General features: G+C 40.2%; 1 protein-coding gene across 3 annotated transcripts in view; it reads right to left on the bottom strand.

Annotated features, from left to right (window-relative positions):
- The window catches only part of ARHGAP35 (Rho GTPase activating protein 35), a 104,660-nt gene that overhangs the window by 40,381 nt on the left and 41,888 nt on the right, over positions 1-22,391 (bottom strand). For 2 of the 3 annotated variants that reach the window (XM_073321926.1, XM_073321927.1), the window contains exon 3: positions 9,657-9,801. In XM_073321926.1, the coding sequence (XP_073178027.1) occupies positions 9,657-9,801 (145 nt within the window). Of the gene's footprint in view, positions 1-5,556; positions 5,886-9,656; positions 9,802-22,391 lie in introns of those variants that run through there. The other variant, XM_073321928.1, reaches the window with a different exon arrangement.

The following is a 22,391-nucleotide window of genomic DNA, read 5'->3' on the forward strand; positions in this document are numbered from 1 at the left end:
TACAGATTAAGGCTCCTCTAGGAAAAGCCTCTTGTACACGAAGTTTAAACTCAGAGCAAACATTTATGAAAGTTATGAGCCCTCAAACAAAAAAAACCTAAAACCTTCAATTACACTAATTGGTAGAATCTGATAAAACATGGATTCCCCCTGCTCATGCCACAGAGTTAATCAAAACAGAAGCACATGATCACCAGAAGAATGAGTTCAAAACCTGCTGGAATCAAATATATATTTTGTATTGGGCATTATGATGTATATGTACTCAAATCCCTGCCAAATCAGGACCAGAGAAATACCCTGAAGCAAGATAATCTTTCAAATGGTCTTTAGTGTTGTACCATGAAAGGTAAAACAAATGAACAGATTTTCATAGTAAAAGAAAAATCTAAATGGTCAACCCCACTGATTTAAAGCATCTTCAGGTGACACCATTTAGGTTTCACTATGGAGATTATCAATGGCTGATCACTGCCATTCCACTTCACATACAGAACAAAATCCCTCTTCTAACACACCAGCTAGAGATCTATTGTATGTGCTGATTCTGCCTGTTTCGGAGCAGGTTAGACCTGCACTCTCAGCATATACATCATAAAGGGTGTCAGCAATATGACAAAGGGCACAGCACACTATCAACACATACAACCAACCAACCAGTACTTGGTCTGCCCAAAGGGCTCTCAGCCTCTAACTGATCTACCAAACTAAGAAAAAGATTAACAATACTCAGAGCACTCCATTATTTGAGGGAGAATTCTGGCTGCTAACTGCAGGGTATTATTCATCCCACTGGGGCAAAATGAGCTACAGATGCACTAACAAAAACCTTGTCCCGATAGCTATTTATACAGTACTGTCTGAATACATTATAGCTACAGATGTAAAGCTGATAGACACAGCCTTGCACGTAAAATCATTCCCCTAGCTATTTGTAACACAGTGGGAGGACCTAGTGAGGACTAGTTGCAGTTCTGATGCATTACGAACTTTGAACATGCTACAAGAAAAACCACATGATTTATCACTGAATGGTCAACATGATTAGAGCATGTCACCTTACCATTTTTTTTTTTAAAATAAAAAACATTTTGCACCTGTGTTCAAACCCTGCTAGAGAAATAGCCTGAGATAGCACCACTGGACATTTTAGCTTTAGCTAGTTTAGTTACAGTGTGAACAGGGCTTCAGAGCTTGCTGTAGAATTGTATTAGTAAAGCCATACAAGGTAATCTAATACCACAAGGCTCTAAGGCCCCAGCAAGCAAATACACACACCTCTGTGTCTATTACAGCGTAGCACAGCATAAGCACGATTCCACGTTTCACCCAGCACATCTGAACTGATTCCTAGAAAGGTCATGTGGAAGTTGTAATAGTTGTGAAAAGTATTTTGCAAGTCCATGCTAGGGTGAACATCGTTACAGCTGGTTGTTCTAATGCCAATGCTGCAATATGCAACAGCCCTAATTGAAGATATTCATCTCTCCTTTCACCAAGGAAGTCGGATGTTCATGCAAGGCGTGGAACTACCTACTGGTTAGGCAGCAGCCATGACATGTATCCTTGTCAGCCAGTTTCCTTTGTGCAGTTTCCTTTATGAGAAGTGGATGTGTGTGTGTTAACCAGTGGTTAAAGCTTCCCTGAACTGCTGATACAACAGCAAGTGGGCTAATGGGATACCTCATTTCAGCTATGCCAATGAAACACTGCTCTATCTGATGGTGAGCGATTTGCACTGACAGACTGAAAGCCTAATATCTCATTAGGACACTAAAGAAAGAGAGGTTTTTCTATTGTGAGGGACAGACTATTGTGTTTTTGCAATATTAAAAATGTCTGCAGACAGAATCCTAGAGGACTGTTTTCTACACACCGGCCATTTCAGAGTACAAACCAATCTCTCACACAGAATGGCTGCAAATGGATCAAAAGGCTCAAAGAAAAGAGCAAGCATAAATAAGAAGCAATCTATTCATAAGAAAGCATAGTACAATGATAGCAGGAACAAGATCTGGCTCCCTATTGCTATATTCCAACATTCCTGGGAGGAATTTTATAGTTTCTATTTTGAAAAAGGTCTCATTCAAAGCTCTTCCTTCCCACTGAACAATATAAACAGAAGTTACACTCAAAGTGCTCCAGAGAAAAATGGCCTTATATTATGCAGTTCTACCAGAATGCAACAGCCAGAGATTAGAGTTAATCTGAAGGCAGTCCTAAATTCTAGAACAGGATTACTTCTGACAAAACGAAAGCTCGACAGGATTGTATTACAAAGTCGCTGGTTGTTCTATGCCTGAAAATGCTACTACTTGCAGATTATTACACTTTAGTTACATGTTCAAAAGAAAATAATTTACGTTTTGGCAACAGCCAAAAGAAGATGTGCAAAATGTAAGTAGAAGAATCAGCAGTCGGAACCTCTGGCATGATATTAGGAAGCAAAACCACCACAGCACTTTGCATTTTATTCATCTTTAGGCTGCTGAAGCAAAGACAGCTTTATGATAAAAACCTAGCACAGCAATTACAGCCTTAAAAATACTTGTGAAGCACTAAGATATTTCTCTCTCTATTGTAAGGGCTAATCTGCGAGCAGAATACCATGCTTACTTTAAAAAAAAAAAAATCAACATTGTCCAATTGTTTAGGTTTAAAAGATCTGTATTATGTTCAGAACATCTCTCTGATGCCTCTTGTGATTGTTAACTTCAGTTCTTTAAAAAACAACAAACAAACAAAAAAACCCGTTTTGAGTCCAAAGAACCCAAATAATGTTAGTTAGTGGCTGTGTGTCAATTTTGACTGCAGAACTTAGTGACAAAAGGAGATCCTCTATTTTCTAGGACCACCAGACCTCCTTTCAGGCAGGCCAATGAACAGCTGTCAGATGCTAACTTTCAGTCCCTGCTGATACCAGTTTGATTTGAACTAGTGACCCAGAGGGGAGAGGCTCTGTATCTGATTACCAACCCCCTACACCATTTAGTCCCCCCTTGCCTTCCTCATGCAGCCCTTGACCTCTACTAGCAACAACCTATTGGCCTTCACCCTCACTTTTGGCTAATTCAAGCAGAACAAATAATCATTTTTCCAAACTCTTACCAAAACATTAAGGGCCCTTCCTATCAAATCTATAAAAGAGAATCTTCTTTGGAACAAATCTTTGATGATTAGTAAATCAATGACTTCTGCACATTTTTTGTACACGCCACAAAGAGAGGTGTAAACAGGGGAAAGAGAACTATCCCTTTTTGGCTCTTCTGAGTTTGGTGAGAACTGGTTACATACAGTTAATACAAGCTCACTGCCATATTTCTCAGAAAACAAAGAACTTGGGGTTGTCCTCCTCCCTTCACATATTAGAACACATTTATGAGACCTGATATTGCAATAATTATCATTTAGTGGAGTTCTGATTAACTAGCCGCCACCCACCCCCGCTATATCTCTTACCATGCAAATCCAACTTCCCCTTTAAGTGCATATGTTTAATTTTACAACTCAAGATCTCTTACAAGCCTCTGCAACACACTTAGTTCATGTTAGCCCATGGAGAAAGACCAGGTAATAGTCTTTGTATTTTGATGGCCAAAAAGTCTCAGACTCATCTACAGGAGTCTGTACATGCTGAGACAACTGACTGCGCGCGTTTGAACTGCCAGTTGAGAGAACAGTATAACCCATTCCTCCAGTGAATTAAATGATTAGCAAACAGGGCAGCTATATGTCCTTAAGCAAAGCATTTCCTTTTATATCAAGCCAACTGCTGATCACTATTCAGGAAATTAAAGCTACTGGCTTTTCCAAAAGAAACTTCCATTACAATTAAAGAAATGCGCATATTTAAACACACATGAAAATAAGCCATAACTGCCAGTAAATATGACATATTGATTATCCCTAAAGCAAATATACAAAAATTAAACCAATTTATATATAGATACATCAGTGTAGCTGTGCACATAAAAACCCAGTCCAACGTACCCAAGGAGTAAAATACTCTAAGTTTTGTCTATACACACAGGGTTGCACCAGTTTAACTAAAGGTATGTTTTTTAACTGATTTAGTTTGCTAGTGCAAGTTTGTGTGTAGACAGTGCAAGTTTAGAATCACAAATGAAGGTCATCAAGTCCAGCCCCCTGCACTGAGGCAGGACTAAGTTTACCTGTGCCATTCCTGACAGTTGTTTGTGTGTAGACATTCTTAAACTGAAACCAGAACGTGTGCACACAAGCTTGCACCAATTTAACTAAACCAGTACGCAGAAGCTCAGGAAAAGTAGAAATAATATCTGGGCAAATAAATGTGTCAGGTTTCCTACCTGCCAAAAAGAGGCCATCGATGAGGCTGGGGCAGAATGAGTGACATCAATCAGGGGATGGTGAAAGAGTGGGGCCACATGGAATGGGAGCAAAGAGAACTGAGCTGCCTCTGGGGTAAGGAGAGAAGAGGCTAAACAGAACGGAACTGAGTTGCTATTCTGGTGAGAGACGGAAGATGGGGAGGTGATGAACATTAGTTTGAATGTATTGACTTAGCTCTCTGATCACAGGTGTATGGTGACTGGGAAGAGATAGAGCCTGGGTTTTTCAGCTACTCTGGTAGATCAAAATAGTCAGGTAGGTCAAGAGCAGTTACCCTTTCCCAGAAAAATAAGAAACTAGTTTAATTTTCCAGCCAAGCCAAAGCAGATTGTACAGCAACTTTTAAAATCTGTCTACAACTTAGATTGTAAGCTTTTGGGGACAAGGACCATCCATCTCTGCTATACATTTGTACAGTGCCAAGCACAAGGGGACCTTGATCGCTGTTTGGAACTCATAAGCACTACTGCAGTACTATAGTAAGAACAACCACCGCCACCACCGAAAGAACTCAATCATTTGTAACTGAAATGACTGACCACTTGTCCACAGATAAATTTTTTTCCCTTTAATTTTTGCATTCCTCTGCAGTATAAACAAACTGTCGAACATATATGGTGAATAAATTAAAAACATTAGAACTTGTATCACTGATAGGGAAATTAATAGGCACATGCAGTGGATAGAAGGCATGTTTTAGGAAGCGTTTCAAGAAGAGATTATTTTTCCCCTCACGAACTTTAAGTGAACAGAGCTGGACTGCAATGACAAAAGATGTTCCCCTATACAAACACACAAAAACGGAAACCTAGGAAATTCTGATGATGCAGAATACTTCAGGTTTCAGACTAGAGAATCTCTTCAGGAATATCCTGCTGTTTTGGGTGTTGAGCAGGCAACAGAACTATTTGAATTTAGCTCTGGCTGGAAAAATAAATTCTTGGGTCTTTACAGATGTCTTGGTCACCAGTGTTGCAAATGCCTGAATTATACCATCAAAGCAACAAAGATGCTGTCCCATTTTTCCCCTCATATGAGCCATAAGGGAATAAAGCTGAAACATATATAGATAAATTTAGAGCCCCCAAGAGAAAATGACCATTCAAGGCCACAGCTGTAGGATCAAAGATCTTCAGGAGAAAATGGCAATTCCCTCAAGATAAACGGACTTATCACCAAGCAAGAGAAAACCTTCCATTGGTCAAAGCAAAGACTCCAACAACTGAATCCTGACAGTAATTTAAATACCACACAGATCTGAGGAGCCATATCACCACTTTGAAAAAATGAGAACAGATGGGGACCAAAATGCAACTGTCTCTAGCAAAAAGCTGCTCTTCAGAGCAGGCAGTTTAAGTATTAGGACATCTCAGAAGCCCAATATGGATTAGGGGATAGGCTTATAAATCACACCTACTGGAGAAAAATCAGTGAAAATGAAATATCAGCGACTGGATTTTCAATATCTGTGTCAGGTCTTCACCTTCCAGTTCAGAGCATTACAAACTCAGTATCTGAAGAGGATAAAGAAGGGTAGCTGAAGATTAAGTTCCATCTACACATTGCATCAAACCCCAACACCTTTAACAAAGGAACAGCATAACGGAAGGGACCAGTAAAAGCAATAGGGATGCTACCTACACCTATTCTAAAAGCAGGTTCTGTGTATGTAAGACATTTTCATTTTAAATGAAGTCTGAAACCTGATATATATGTCACTAGCTTTATTTTGTCTGTACACATTACCCTGTTGTATGACTTTTGAGAAGGTGGGGATAGGACACCAAAGATTTACGTCCTTTAGCACTCCAGCAAAGCTTTGCTGGCATTTAACAACTAGATCAAACAGAAGAGAATCCTTGTCTAAAGAAGCATTTTCAAATATAGAATACAGACTTACACTGAAGAGTTATTTAATTGGAACTAAATCAGTATATCACACTTTAAAATTGACTTTTTGGACTGTTGTCTAGGCTTCATTTGACCCAGACCTTGAAAGATTAAAAGTCAGTGTATTTTCCCCCTTGTCATGAAGTTTCAAATAGTGAGAGTGTTAACACCATTACTCAACTCCAGATGTTGCTATCAGGGTTAATAGCAGGCTGAGGCAATCTGTCCACACTTAATGATACTTAATCATTACTGATTACACTTGGATTAGAGAGAATAAATCCAGGCGTAAAGAGACTGTAATCTGCAGCCTGACTGTGTTGGGCTACTAACACATTAGTTTAAGCCTGTAATCTTGAGCATAGCTATTACTGAAGAAGAATTTGCATTACTAGAGACTAAGAGCACCTCCCACCTCAAATGCTATCAAGGCTTTGAAAGCAGCAAGTGAAAACCAGAGGAGGGCGAAAAAAGGATCAAAAATACTGTAAGCACACACAAAAAAGTAAAGGAGGACTTGTGGAACCTTAGAGACTAACAAATTTATTTGAGCATAAGCTTTCATGAGCTACAGCTCACTTCACTGGATGCATTCAGTGGAAAATACAGTGGGGAGATTTATATACACAGAGAACATGAAACAATGGGCGTTACCATACGCACTGTAACGAGAGTGATCAGGTAAGGTGAGCTATTATTATAATAAAGAGATTGAAGTGGATAATAAATGGACACAAATCAGACGTCAAGAATTATAGCATTCAAAAACCCAGTCGGAGAACACTTCTATCTCTTTGGTCACTCAATTACAGACCTAAAAGTGGCAATTCTTCAACAAAAAAACTTCAAAAACAGACTCCGAGAGACTGTTCAATTGGAATTAATTTGCAAACTGGAAACAATTAACTTAGGCTTGAATAAAGACTGGGAGTGGATGGGTCATTACACAAAGTAAAACTATTTCCCCGTGTTTATTACCCCCACCCTTGCTGTTCCTCAGACGTTCTTGTCAACTGCTGGAAATGACCCACCTTGATTATCACTACAAAAGATCCCCCGCCCCCTCTCCTGCTGGTAATAGCTCACCTTACCTGATCACACTCCTTACAGTGTGTATGGTAACACCCATTGTTTCATGTTCTCTGTGTATATAAATCTCCCCACTGTATTTTCCACTGAATGCATCCGATGAAGTGAGCTGTAGCTCACGAAAGCTTATGTGCAAATAAATGTGTTAGTCTCTAAGGTGCCAAAAGTCCTCCTTTTCTTTTTGTGGATACAGACTAACACAGCTGCTATTCTGAAACACAAAAAAGTGTATTTCAAACAGAATTAAGTAAACCATCCAGATATAGTTAGGACATCTAGAATTCTTTGCTAGTTAAAGAATTTTGACACAGAAGTTGTGGCAGAACTGAATCTTGTGATGACTTTCAGTACTATTCAACCCTAGCTTCAGAATTCAAGGATAATCTCTAACCATTAAATAAACTTCCAAAATTACATCCTTGCATTGCACTTCAGGTACAGAACAAGCAAACGGGGAAATGTACAAGTAGGCCCAAAATAATGTATGTTTCCATGTTGAAAGGTTTAGAAGTCACTCCCCCAGAAATGGAACTAGAACTAGGTATGGGAACTCTCTATCCCTAGAAAACAGATTGATATCAAGTGTCAGAATCAGGAATAATCTCAGGGCCTATTGTATTAACACAGGGAAAGGAAAAGCCAAATAAGAACACTCACTAATACTGAAGAATGGGATACTGAGTTATTTTTTAAATCAATTTTAAGTTATGCTTGAACAATAGTTTCTTCCACTACTGCCCCTCGACTGTTCTGTCTTCTTTATCATGCACATCAATGTTCAGCTGACATGGCAACAGGTTGCTAACTGGTAGCTCATGCCATTCCTTATGCCTGTGGCAGACTAAAGAGTTGTAAAAGGTGAATGTTTTCTCTTCCTCCCTTCTCACTGATTCCCCACCTACCACCCTGAAAAACAGTCCAAGAACAGCAGAGGCCTGAGGCTCAGTCTACACCTAAAACTTAGGCTGACCTAGCTACATCACTCAGGGATGTGAAAAATGTCATGCCCTGACAAAACAGTTAAGTCAACCTAACCTCCAGTGTAGATGTGACTAGGTCAATGGAAGGATTCTTCTGTCCATCTAGCAACTGCCTCACAGTGAGGTGGACTGAGTACATTGATGGAAAAACCTCCTCCTTTGATGTAGGAAATGTCTAAACTATGGTGCTACGGCAGCAGCTGTAAAGTAGATATACCCTTAATCTATGCCACAGCAGAGTGAAGCGGGTCAAAGTAATGTCGTTTTCACTCTGCTATAAGGCAGAGATCAGCAGCAACAGTAGGGGTGTGATCCAGGGAGAGGATGAACAAAGTAAAAAAAAAAAAATAAAAAGACACAAGCTTCCTGATGCCCTTCCACTCTGCATCTGTAAGGGGGATGGGAGAACAACCCATCCTTCTCTCTCCAGAAGCCAGACAGAAAATTAAACTCAGTATATAATCTGATTTTCCTAACAATGCACAAGATGAAACACAAAGTTTGGGGCCAGTACCATGAAGAGAATGACAACACTGGGGATTGCTGGGTTTGGGTTTCTCATTAGGACACCACTCCTTGATATTGGTGATGGGGGGGTGTTATTTTCATATTACTCTCTGGCTACCACATTTATTTCTGTGGCTAGTAAGTATTTGGCAAACTTCTGAAATCACAAGAATGGCACTTTACATCTTCGGTGCACTACAAACCTTAATACATTTGCCAAACAGAATGAAATTAAATGAGTTTTTATTGTTGACATGAAACAGCAAAGTGCGCAGTTCTACAGCATCTGGATGCAATTTCAGTGTAGCATGATTGAGGCACAAGCCCAAGCCCACATCGGCACCAAAATAAAGTTCAGCTTTAACCCAACAAAGCAAATTATCTCATTTTCTAATCTCATGAAATACAAATGATTTGTCAATTACTAATAAAAATCAGGGAAGCTGAAATTGCAAGGAATGGGGATTCAAGTTCATAACCTAAATACTGTATTGTATTCAGCATTTCAATTTAACCAATTAGACTGCTTGTAATGCAGATTTTTGTATACAACCTGTTTTTTGTTTTTTTTCCCCCCCCAAAAAAAGTGCAGTGCAACCTGGCTTACTTAAAGGGTTAAGTGCAGGAAGCTTAAGGAAAATGTAATTCCAGTCTTCCAATATATAAAAAGGCATCTGCATACAAACATTTTTATAAGCCTCTCTCCCTCAAGGGTAATATGATCCTGGACTTCCTAACAAACTAAAACATATGACTTTTGCACCAAGCTCCCAGTGGATGCTTTTACTCATTGATGCTTGCCCCAAGAGAAATTCTTACCTGTTGCTTCAATGTACTCAATACATCGCTCGATAAAGATGGGAATAGGCTTTTCTGGAGTCACTACAGTGGACAAAGGCACCCCAAAATAATTACTTTCCCACTGAGTCTTTGTGATGGATGGCCGAGGCTTTGGCTTTGGTTTCTGTGGAAGAGAATATCCTTGAATTAATATAACAAGAAAAATACCACAACATACACAGGATAATAAACTCTAGGACCCTGCGAGGTCAGAGGGTCCTGCCCAAGCCCAAACATCTATGTGGACATATAAGTACCAATGTGGACACAAGAACAAATGGATATAAACTGGCCACCAGGAAGTTGAGACTTGAAATTAGACGAAGATTTCTAACCATCAGAGGAGTGAAGTTTTGGAATAGCCTTCCAAGGGAAGCAGTGGGGGCAAAAGATCTATCTGGCTTTAAGATTAAACTCGACAAGTTTATGGAGGAGATGGTATGATGGGATAACATGATTTTGGTAATTAACTGATCTTTAAATATTCATGGTAAATAGGCCTAATGGCCTGTGATGGGATGTTAGATGGGGTGGGATCTGAGTTACCCAGGAAAGAATTTTCTGTAGTATTCTGGTTGGTGAATCTTGCCCATACGCTCAGGGTTTAGCTGATCACCATATTTGGGGTTGGGAAGGAATTTTCCTCCAGGGCAGATTGGAAGAGACCCTGGAGGTTTTTTGCCTTCCTCTGTAGCATGGGGCACGGGTCACTTGCTGGAGGACTCTCTGCTCCTTGAAGTCTTTAAACCACGATTTGAGGACCTCAATAGCTCAGACATAGGTGAGAGGTTTTTCACAGGAGTGGTTGGGTGAGATTCTGTGGCCTGCATTATGCAGGAGGTCAGACTAGATGATCGTAATGGTCCCCTCTGACCTCAGTATTTATGAATCTATAATCGCAATTAAACAGTCCCATAAGCTCGAGCCCTGTGAGTCCTAGTCAGCTGGCATAGGCCAGCAATGCTATCTAATTGAAGTGTATACATACCCTAAAACCACTTGGAAACTTCAGCTAGTTCAGACTGTGGCTGCCCATTTATTTAGTGTTGTTCTGCATAGGTAGCACATTACGCCTGTGCAGTTCTAGCGCACAGATGGTTCTAGACATACTTGAAGTAATAGTTCTCATCTTTATAGTTTGGGCTATAGTTATCTATGAAACTATCTCCATTCTTTGAATGATGCTGCAAATAGCGGAGATCAACAGGGCTATCTGAGTTTACTGTCCACAGATTTATACATCAGTGGACCACAAGAAGGGCACTCTAAATGAAGAGCCCTTTATCCACCGGAATTTCTTTCATCTCTATCAATTTTTTGTCCTGTCCCCATCCCTCCCCACACACACAGTCTTTTTCTTAAGTGGGTAGCTATGAGAGGATGGTTTTGGTTGAGTGAAGAAGTTCTCTGCAACTTATTTTGGGCATTGTATGTATTTAATCGTTTTTTAAATGCTCGTACATCTAAAGAATAAAAGTTGGCTAGTCAAACACTTTTCAATAGGTAAGCTGGCTAGTCAAACACTTTTCAGTAGGTATCAATTCACAAAATAAGCATTAACAGTCCCTCCAGATGAGGTAGATGGTAGGAGATCTAACGGAAGACACAGCTGTTGACGTGTTGGACAATATTAATCAGTGGTGGCTCAATTTCCATACAGTTTCTAGTTTGACAAAAATAACTTATGAGAGCAGGTGTCCAGATTTATTTTGAGACCTGGTGAGTTGATTATTCTTACTCAAACTCCTGACCTGCAATGTCAGAGAACTGTAATTCCAGAAGCCTAATAACTGTATACAGCTGCATGAACAAACCTCCCTAGAGAGAACTGCTATCCAGATGCTGGGCCATGTGACTCCAAGAAATTCTCACACACACACCTCACATTGTCTATATCCCCACCCCGCTGGAACAGATCACTTCCTGTTTAGTCTGCGTTTCTATAAAACTTCCTCCTGCATAGCAGTGGTGACACACATGGACACATTAGAACAATACTGAATTTGCAATAATGAGGGAAATGTTTATTTTTGTGCAACAGGCACAGCATCTTGTTTGTGCCAATAAAAGCAAACAGCAAATTTAGAATAGGTATCACGTGACAAATTTAGTAGGAAAAAAGTGGTGAAAAAAGGAACGAAAACCTTGTCCACACCTAAAGCTAAACCCACACAACAATTGAAATGTAACCTACTACATGTACCTCTGTGTGCTGGTCCTGTGTACAGAAAGTGAGGAAAAAGTGAGCAGATCAGTACAGGGAGACACTTATTTCCACCTTTCTAATATATGTAGTTTACAGTTCTCAATCCTAATATCAATCCCTTGCCACACCTACTATGTCTGTGATGAGCAATTTGTCACATGCCCCTTTGCTACGTGCATGCTTGCTCTGTGCAATAAATTAACAGGTGAAAAAGAGACACTGTCCTCTCAGATTTGGCTCCAAGAACAGACGAAAAACCTCAGCAGACCCCTTTTGGGAGGCTGTCTAAAATAATGCTGCCATAGTTCTAGCTCACAGATCTACTGAAATTCAATGCAAATTTCATCACGTACAACTGCCAAGACGACAAAATCCTCATCTGTCGTAACTAACCCTATGAAGTACAGCACACTATGCTTGGACAGAGCTAACAGAAGAGAGACCTCTTCAACACAGAAAAAGTTTGCAATCAGTGTTTCAGTCAGAGATCCAACAGTGAGATGACAGGAAGTTGTAACTGGGATGACTCCAAACACTAGAAAGCTTTCACATTGTACATCATTTTAATCATCTATAGCAGGGGTTCCCAACCTTCTCCTTTTCGAGGTCGTCCCCCTCCCCCCCATCATCCTATAAAAACTCCATGGTCCAACTATGCCACAACTGTTTTTCTGCATATAAAAGCCAGGGCCAGCGTCAGGGGTTAGGAAAGAAGACAATTCCCTGGTACCCCATGTCACAGGGGGCCCCCGCAAAGTTAAGTTGCTCACACTTCAGCTTCAGCCCCAGGTGGAGGGACTTGTGAGCCCCGGTCTTCAGCCTCAGGTGGTGGGGACTTCAGCTTTCTGCCATAGGCCCCAGCAGGTCTAATGCCAGCCCTGCTTGGCGGACCCCCTGAAATCTGCTCACAGATCCCTGTGGGCCCTGGACTCCTGGCTAAGAACCACTGATCCATAGTACAGCAGGATGATGGCGAAATACAAATACTAGAACTATGAATCTCTCTCTTTCTTCTTCACAAGTAGTAGCTGGATGAACCATAAAGGGGAAAGAAACTGCTGATAAATGTTTACAGGAAGCAAATTCTGATGACCTAGCAGATTTCTAAAAAAGTTTGTGAGGGTATGTCTTCACTAGTAATGTTAAACGTGGCTGTGTAGTCGCAGTACCAGCACTGGGAGAGAGCTCTCCCAGCGCTGTAAAAAAACCACCTCCAGGAGGGGAGTAGCTCCCAGCGCTGGTGCACCGTCTACACTGCCACTTTACAGCGCTGGAACTTGCAGCACTCTGAAGGGGGGGGTGAGGGGGTGTTTTCACACCCCTGAGCAAGAAAGTCATAGCACTGTAAAGTGGCAATGTAGACAAGGCCTTAGACTCGTCCGAAAGGCAATAGAATGCTTGGTAACCTGTAGCTCTATCTCTAGCCTCCTGTGACTAGATGTGGTGTGCACCAAAGTCAGGGCATCAAGGAAATTTGAGGCTACAACATATGTAGAAAGCCACACTAAAACCCTTCTAGAACTTCAGGCAATAAAAGCGTTACTGTGTAAATTTCAGCTGGAAATGTCACCCTTTGGTGCCACCTGCCAGATGTCTAATGGACAGTCCCCTGCCCTTAGCTAGGCATGCATCACTCTTTAGGGAATCATTAAAAGGGTTACAGGGCAGCAGCAGGCACTCAGCAAGAAGAAAGCAACACCATCCCAACATCCATCTTCATTTACAGCAGCTAATTCTCAGTTAGCAAATCTGACTGAAAGCCTCTACAAAATAGATAAATCAAGTCTTTAGAAAGATAGACGCATGTCAGTGCTACTTATTTTTTAAACACCTAGAATTCACTAAGAAAAATCACCAAGAATTGTACTTACAAAAAGCATGTCCTGATCATACAACAGAACTGCCTGCCCCACACATCTCCTGCTCAGAGAGAATATAATTGTTTGGTCTTTAAAAGGGCAAGGACTCTTCACAGTACTTCAGGCATGCTGACAGTTTCTATAAAAACAGCAGGTGTCTTGGCTGGGTCTCAGCATTAAGAACCTTGCCAGAAACAAAGGCCTGCCTACATACAGGGATATTTGTAATTTATGCCTGCACTGCTACGTAGGAGACTCACTCAGAATCTGCTCCAGGACTCCAGCTTCTTGGCTTATGGAGACCAGAAAAGGGTGGGAGACAAGGGATTAAGCAGCAGCAATGACAATATTCTTGCTTTCCGAGGAAGGGCTCCAGGACCCACTTCTGAGCACCGCATGAAACAGCTCATTTTTCATTGTTCTTCTCCTCTCAAAACAGAAGCTCTGCAAGTTGCTGTAACAGGTAAAGTAGAGAATGGCTTCAGAGTGAGAGGAAGTGGAAACCAGAGAAAGGACCAGGAACTAGAAGTGGGTAACTGCCAAAAAGCTTCCAAGTTTATGCTTTGTACTCCCTCTTAATGAAGCAATTATATCATGATCCTGCTGAGAGTTCTCCACACAGACTTAAAAGCATAGCTATCTTTATTTTAAAAATATTTAATCTGTAAAGTGGGGGAAATATTTAGCTCTCTCACAGGTGTGAGGATGGATTAATTAACAGCTGTGCAGAACACGAAACCACAGAGTGCTGAATAAATGCTAATGTATTATGCTTTGGTCAACAGTATGGTACACAGCTGACAAAATGGTATATGAGGTTGTGTTTATTTTTTTTTAAAGCAATAAAGCAGAGTCTGGTCGCTGTTCAGAGAACAGAACTACCGTGAGAGCCAGAACTATTCGGATCTTTGCATTCTTGAAGTAGCTCATTGATCTGTTGGAACTTGGCAAAAAACAGTATTTCTACTCAACTCAGCTGCACTGCAAAGGCACAGCCACAGCACGTCCAAGGGTTGGACCAGATTGCACAGAGTGATACACTGACAACGGCGTGGCTTCAATGGCCAGAACATGGAGAGAATTCTAACAGCAGCCCAGAGAAGGGGGGCCTGATGGTTAAGGGCAAAAGCTGCCGATTCTGATGGTTAACTGCCAAGAAGCATCACACAGATGATGGCCTCTCTGCGTCTAACCCATATCAGGCAAAACTTTAGGCAATTCACTTGGACAAGACTTATGTTCTGGGATGAAGTTTTAGCTACTCAATTACAAGACAAGATTAAAGACGAAAGAAAATGGAGAAAAATGTAAATGAGGACTGAAGGGTGGGTTCAGCAATGACTAGAAGTATGCTGGCAGCTTTTTTCAACTTGCAATCACAACCAACTTGTAAGGAGGTCACAAGCAGAGCTACCTTTTCCCACTACACATCTGTGAGGAACTGATGCTGGAATCTGGTTACGGGTACCACTCACCAGTGCTGATATGCGTTACCTGATACACCAAATGAGAATAAAATTGGCACTGTGCAATCCTAATTAATCTAGGCACTGTTCCAGTGTAGGCAAATGGGGCTACTCAGCTCCACATATGCCAGCCTGAAACCGAAAGATGAGGAAAAGGCATACTAATACTTCCTTACTAAGCAAAAAAGTCAGCCGTCTTTTTGTTCTATGTTTGTACAGTGTCTAGCACACTGGGGTCCTGGTCCATGACTGGGATTTCTAGGCACTACAATAATACAAATAATAAATAATTGTATTTTTTAAGTGAATTTAATGCTGGTGAAAGGTGTTGGATTGGTAATTCTGGAGACTGAACTTTTCTACTTACAGTACAAACAGCAGTAAGACAATCCGACTTCTGTGATTGTCTCAAACCTGATTTGAATAAACTATTTCTAGCATTCAGAAAGGTTGTTCAGCTTCAGTGTGTCATTCAATCCTTGGCTTCCAAGGAGACTGTCAATTTGTAGGGCAATTAGTGACAACAGTGATGATGATTTGTGAAATATGGATGCACATCCTTGTTTGGGGCTGGACCAAAAGTCCATTTGTTTGTTTCATATGGACCACTGAAGTTGGAATATGCTAAATTTCCTAACATCCTGTGCTGGATTCAAACCAGTAATCTACAGAGTTAAAGTTCTGTTGCATTAAAACAAGGTAGCTGGAACTAAATTACATCATCTCTTACTAGCTGTGATCAGACAAAGTACTGAATCAGCTACAGAAAGCTTGCAGACTATGGAAGATGGTGAGAAAAGAAATTTATCATGAAAATAAAAGTGACTGAAAGGCTAGCAGAAGCCCACACTGGACATGTTACTCTGAGAGTTGGCCTCATGAAGGTGCAGATGCCATATGCTTTAAGTAATGCACTATTGCATGGATTATATTAGGCATACTGTCTCCAAGGCCACTGTGAACATTCATGAAAAGATAGAATTGAAATGGTAAAAAGAAAAGGAGTACTTGTGGCACTTTAGAGACTAACCAATTTATCTGAGCATAAGCTTTCATGAGCTACAGCTCATTTCATCGGATGCATACTGTGGAAAGTGCAGAAGATCTTTTTATACACACAAAGCATGAAAAAATACCTTCATGCTTTGTGTGTATAAAAAGATCTTCTGCACTTTCCACAGTATGCATCCGATGAAGTGAGCTGTAGCTCACGAAAGCTTATGCTCAAATAAATTGGTTAGTCTCTAAGGTGCCACAAGTACTCCTTTTCTTTTTGCGAATACAGACTAACACGGCTGTTACTCTGAAATTGAAATGATGTAATCAAGCCCCTTGTGATGCCAGGAGCTTGGATTTCATGAGCCAACAGTCTTCTCCCACATACCTGGAGGGATCTTTGCCTTTTACAGCAACAAGCAGATAGCACTGAATAGAGTGAGGAAGGCTACTAACAAAAAGCTGTCAGGACAAAACAGGAATATGTTAAAACAACACAAAACTTGCAGAACCAATTAAAATGCCAAGCACAATTTGCCTCTTACCAAACAAATTCTAAAGGCTGCTGAACACTCTCCTCTATCCATCCCTGTCTTGGATTTAGTGCCAGTGTATATTTTGCTCTATTATATCATTTGAGTCTTAAAATAAGATAACTTTCTGACCAGAGCTCACATTTTAGACCTGAGGGAGAAAATTAATTTTTTAGCCCAAAGAAATGAGCAAAATCTGCCATGCAACAAACTCTAGTATCAGATGAGTTACTTAAAGATTAGAGGGAATTGGATCCTCTTATTAGCACCTTGCTCTTTGAAGATGGAGGTCATAATGCCTTAATTGAACTTTTCCTATTTTCTATTTGCCAGATTCAATCAATTCTTCAGGGACAGTTAATGGATTTTGCAACATATCTATACAGATCTTTCAGCAGATTAGAAAATGTGGAGTATTAACCTTCATTTTACATCTATACAAAGCAATGAGTGTGTAAGTGTTATGTTAGTTTTAAGACCAGGAAAACAAAATGACGAATAGCTAGGTGACCTTGGGCAAGCCATAACCTCTGTGCCTAATTTACCCCGATCTGTAAAAGGAGGATAATATAGTTACTAACTGCATAAACAATGGACCAGAGAACCACAAGAAAACATGACTTACAGAGAGATTTAATAAGTTGTAGTTAGCTTACTGAGAAAGCTAAGAGGCACCTACGTCATGTTCTATAAGCACTTCCACACAGTCAGATAATATCTGAGTAGAAGGCTCTTTAGTCAAACAAAGACACAACAATATCTAATGGCCGAAAGTTCTAGATAAATCCAAACCTGAAAATGAGGCACCATTTTTATTTTTATTTTTTTATTTATTTTTTTTTAAAACAGAGAAGTTAACCACTGGAACAACTCACCACTGGATGCAGGAAGCACAGGATAAAATTCTATGGCGTGTGTTACGCAAGAGGTCAGACTACATGAACACAGTGGGCCCTTCTGCCCGTAAAAATCTACGCACATACCTGCTACATCCACCAAGTGTACCTATCTAATGCAGGTGAGCTTACTTCAGGAAAATAATTGCCAGAATACAGCCCTTATCTGACAAAGAATGAGTTCAACAGACTGATGAGTTGAGGTATTTTTTTTGACTCAAAGAATCAGAGCATTGACTGGTGCCAGCTCAGGAATTCCTCAGGGTAACATGCTATTGCAGCTTAAAATTTTAAGTTTAATCGGTAAGTGACTAAAAAGGGACACCAGAACAAGTATTTTTACTCTATTATTTATTCCCTCTGAGGAGCTTGAAAGATTATTTGTCATTATTATAAAAATTATTAATTCTTTCCGTTTTCTATTTGGCAAATATTTTAGGTTATCTCCATGTGTTTCCAATGGAGCTTGAAATTAACAAAGCCTTTCAATTTACTTAATTGTTTGTGCATCAACATCAAGATCTAGTAATTATGTTTGGCAATTAACTTGTGCTCCTTCTGCTGGCTCTGAAATAGCCAATCACAAAACATTTTTTTAATCCAGGTATTCCATAAGCAATGGGTTTTGGAGATTTCCCCTGTCCTGTGATCTTTTAGTTAAAAAATACTTCAAATTTTCAGCTGTGATCTATTTTTACAGTACTTATCGCACAATATTTAAGCACGGAGTTCTGCACCTAAATTACTAAAATGTGTCCCTTTAAGCCAATGCACAGTTTAGCAGGTCTATGATTATATGTCTTTCCTATAGAAAGGAGCTCTCTGTATCAGCATTTCTCATGCACCTCAGAGATTGTTTCCACCCAGTTAAGACTGTCTCACCTTATGGGTCAAGAACTGATGGAAGTTCACCTCCTTTTTAATTAAAACTTGATTTCTTGTCAGAGCTCTCCTTGCCATTGAGGGTCTTAGAATAGAGAATATAGTTTTCTAAAAATAGGCTTTTTCTTATTCTTATTTAATTCCCAATGGTGTTAAGCTCTGACAGACTTTTTTAAGAGATTCTATTTTTATAATTCAAAGTAAGTGCACAATACATAAAGGTTTAAAAATTGCAAAAACCTCTCCACTTCAAAACAATTCCTCAGACTGTACAAGACTTCTACCAATTCAGCCCTCCTCTGTTTTTCAGGAAGAGCGTTCCAATGCCAATGAAAAGAAGTAGACCACCCTGCCCTGCTTGCCAAGGGACAGCTGCTGCAAGTATGAAATCACCACTGATTTGCGAAGCAGTAGCAACAGTGTTTAAGAAGACAAGAGTTTAAGGATGAAAGAATGAGAATATCCTTCGCTTTAGTAGTTATTGTTATTGTTCATTGTAAGGAACAATCTTCTACAGCCCAAGTTGGCAAAACCTGTGTGGAAAGCTCAATTTGAAGCAAGGAGCAGCACTGACCTTACATAATTGCTGAATAGCCTTCTCAAGAATTTCACCTTACTGAAACAAAACCGTAGTCCAATTGGTGAGAGAGGGTGTTTACACTGCAAACCACTATAGTTCCTTACAACAAAAATTTTTTTTCCATACTGTAAGAGTACACAAGGTTCAAATTTCATACCATTCAACTTGTCTGTCAAAATTCACTGTCTTTTGAATCTGAGTGTTCACCAGCTGCTGTTTATTCATAATTCACACACAAATCTCCACATGAAAATATGAAAATTTGGGGCGGGGGGGTGTCTTATTTCAGGACTAACTCCACATTTTCCACCCTTATAGAATAAGGACACATAGGTAGGCAGCGTGACATATTATGCTTTCTCACTCAAAGAAGAGCATCTGACTCATCCTAACGATGAGGTACTGCTGGCAAGACCATACAAGCAAGGCTAACAATGACATGCATCTGGATTTCCAAAGGAATATTGGGAGAACAGTTTCTCTAGCTCACCATGACAGGTTTCAGAGTAGCAGCCATGTTAGTCTGTATTCGCAAAAAGAAAAGGAGTACTTCTAGGTCACCAGTATTTTCTGAAAATCAATTGCACAGCTCCTCTGATGAACGATCTTTAAAACACACTGGGAGGAGGTGGAGGGCGCACGGAGAGACTTTCAGCATCACTGCCCTCATGAGCAGTCCTGAAATGTACACACTTCATTTTGAAATCAAGTAGATATAGCAGACAACAGGCTGATTTCAAAATAGCTCAGAAAGAATTAAATGAAATCATGACAAACACACCCAGATGTGACTACCATGGTAGATTCATTAGAAAGGAAATTAAGATATTTCATTTACATCTGCAGCGAAACCAATACCTGGTATGTAAATTTCACAGCTTCACAGCAACTAGTAAATTAGCTGAGAAGTCAGAGAATTTCCTGCCCTTTCCCCCATTAGCATTCTGCACACGGTGCTCTACTGCTAGATCTGCTATTCTTACACCAAGCCCTTTGACCTCTTGACCTGGGCACTGGGAAATACCAACTCTTTTAGATACACAGTGGACTTTCATCACTTATGCTTACACTACTCCTTCAAATCAGCATTTTAAATTACATGGTCTCTGCTTCTCTATTCTTCCCCTCACTCCACAAACATGCCCTAAAAAGATACTCCACCATTTATTTACAGGCATTTCTATACTGTAGTATTCAAGGGCCTATTGATTTATGGCACAATACCAGATCTGGACAACGCTTATATTTAATTTTTCTCAAAGATGTGGGACAATCAACTGAAAACTGATTAGTTTTGATCATTGCATGCTCACTGGCAACACTCCTGGGATGAGGAAGTTTAAGTCTGAGAAATTATAATTGCAAATTATTTGTCCCTAAGGTGTTCCAGACTCTAAAAAAAGTAATCCACTGCTTTCTGCTGTGCTTATAAAGTTCTGTGCTTTTTACACTGATTGTACATGCATATGTTTTAATAGGATATCATACTGCCAATGTTAAACCCATGAAGCTGCAATGCAGAGACAAAAGTCTCAGTTCCTGGTTACATTATCCTACATGTCTAATTACTAAATGATATGTTACTCAAATTATGAGGAAAGTGGAAGCCTGAAGGAGGAAGATAAAGGGTTAAGTCTCAATTTTGGGATCTACATATTATTAGAAGTAGCAATTTAGCTTTCTGGGATACATTTCTATCTTTGTATGCACTATTGTTGTAGCCATGTCAGTCCCAGGATATTAGAGAGACAAAGTGGGGGAGGTAATATCTTTAATTGCACCAACCAGCTCTTCCATGGGTCTGGGAAAGATACTCAGAGTGTCACAGCTAAATACAAGGTTGAACAGATAGCATAGCGTAAGTAGTTCACACATATTCTAAAAGACCATTCAAGATGAAGTGACCCTTAGTCACCTACTACAGGACAGGCCTAACAAAGAAAATAACAGAACGCCACTAGCCGTCACCTTCAGCCCCCAACTAAAACCCCTCCAACGCATTATTAAGGATCTACAACCTATCCTGAAGGATGACCCAACACTCTCACAAATCCTGGGAGACAGGCCAGTCCTTGCCTACAGACAGCCCCCCAACCTGAAGCAAATACTCACCAGCAACCACATACCACACAACAGAACCACTAATCCAGGAACCTATCCTTGCAACAAAGCCCGTTGCCAACTGTGCCCACATATCTATTCAGGGGACACCATCACAGGGCCTAATAACATCAGCCACACTATCAGAGGCTCGTTCACCTGCACATCCACCAATGTGATACATGCCATCATGTGCCAGCAATGCCCCTCTGCCATGTACATTGGTCAAACTGGACAGTCTCTACGTAAAAGAATAAATGGACACAAATCAGATGTCAAGAATTATAACATTCATAAACCAGTCGGAGAACACTTCAATCTCTCTGGTCACGTGATTACAGACATGAAAGTTGCAATTCTTCAACAAAAAAACTTCAAATCCAGGCTCCAGCGAGAAACTGTTGAATTGGAATTCATTTGCAAATTGGATACAATTAACTTAGGCTTGAATAGAGACTGGGAGTGGCTAAGTCATTATGCAAGGTAACTTATTTCCCCTTGCTTTTTCCTAACCCACACCCCCCCGACGTTCTTGTTAAACCCTGGATTTGTGCTGGAAATGGCCCACCTTGATTATCATACACATTGTAAGGAGAGTAAAAAGAAAAGGAGTACTTGTGGCACCTTAGAGACTAACCAATTTATTTGAGCATAAGCTTTCGTGAGCTACAGCTCATGAAAACAGTTTCCACAGTATGCATCCGATGAAGTGAGCTGTAGCTCACGAAAGCTTATGCTCAAATAAATTGGTTAGTCTCTAAGGTGCCACAAGTACTCCTTTTCTTTTAACATCCCTGTAGTCACAGGACAAAAAGGGGAGTTACTGTATTACAGATTGTTGTAAAATAGTGTTATTATTAAGACCATGATTTTTAGCATCTTGCAAAGTTATAAATTTAGTTCCCAGGCTTGTCTTTTGAAAGTATTGTGCAGGTTTCCTTTGAGGATGAGGACTGATAGTGATCAGTCTACAATTGACCTTTGTGGGGAAAAAAGAAGAGCAACTCTGTGTAAACTCAAAAGCTTGTCTCTTACAAACAGAAGGTGGTCCAGTAAAAGATATTACCTCACCCACCTTGTCTCTGATTATGATTTTAGGGTGTGTGATCCCAGATTAGATTAAGTTTGTTTGTATTTTCATATTTCTTACCTATCACAGCATTACTACAGACCAGAGCTAAGGCTGTTTAGGTGCC

Source organism: Lepidochelys kempii, chromosome 23 (genome assembly GCF_965140265.1).
Source record: "Lepidochelys kempii isolate rLepKem1 chromosome 23, rLepKem1.hap2, whole genome shotgun sequence".
Classification (NCBI taxonomy): domain Eukaryota; kingdom Metazoa; phylum Chordata; order Testudines; family Cheloniidae; genus Lepidochelys; species Lepidochelys kempii.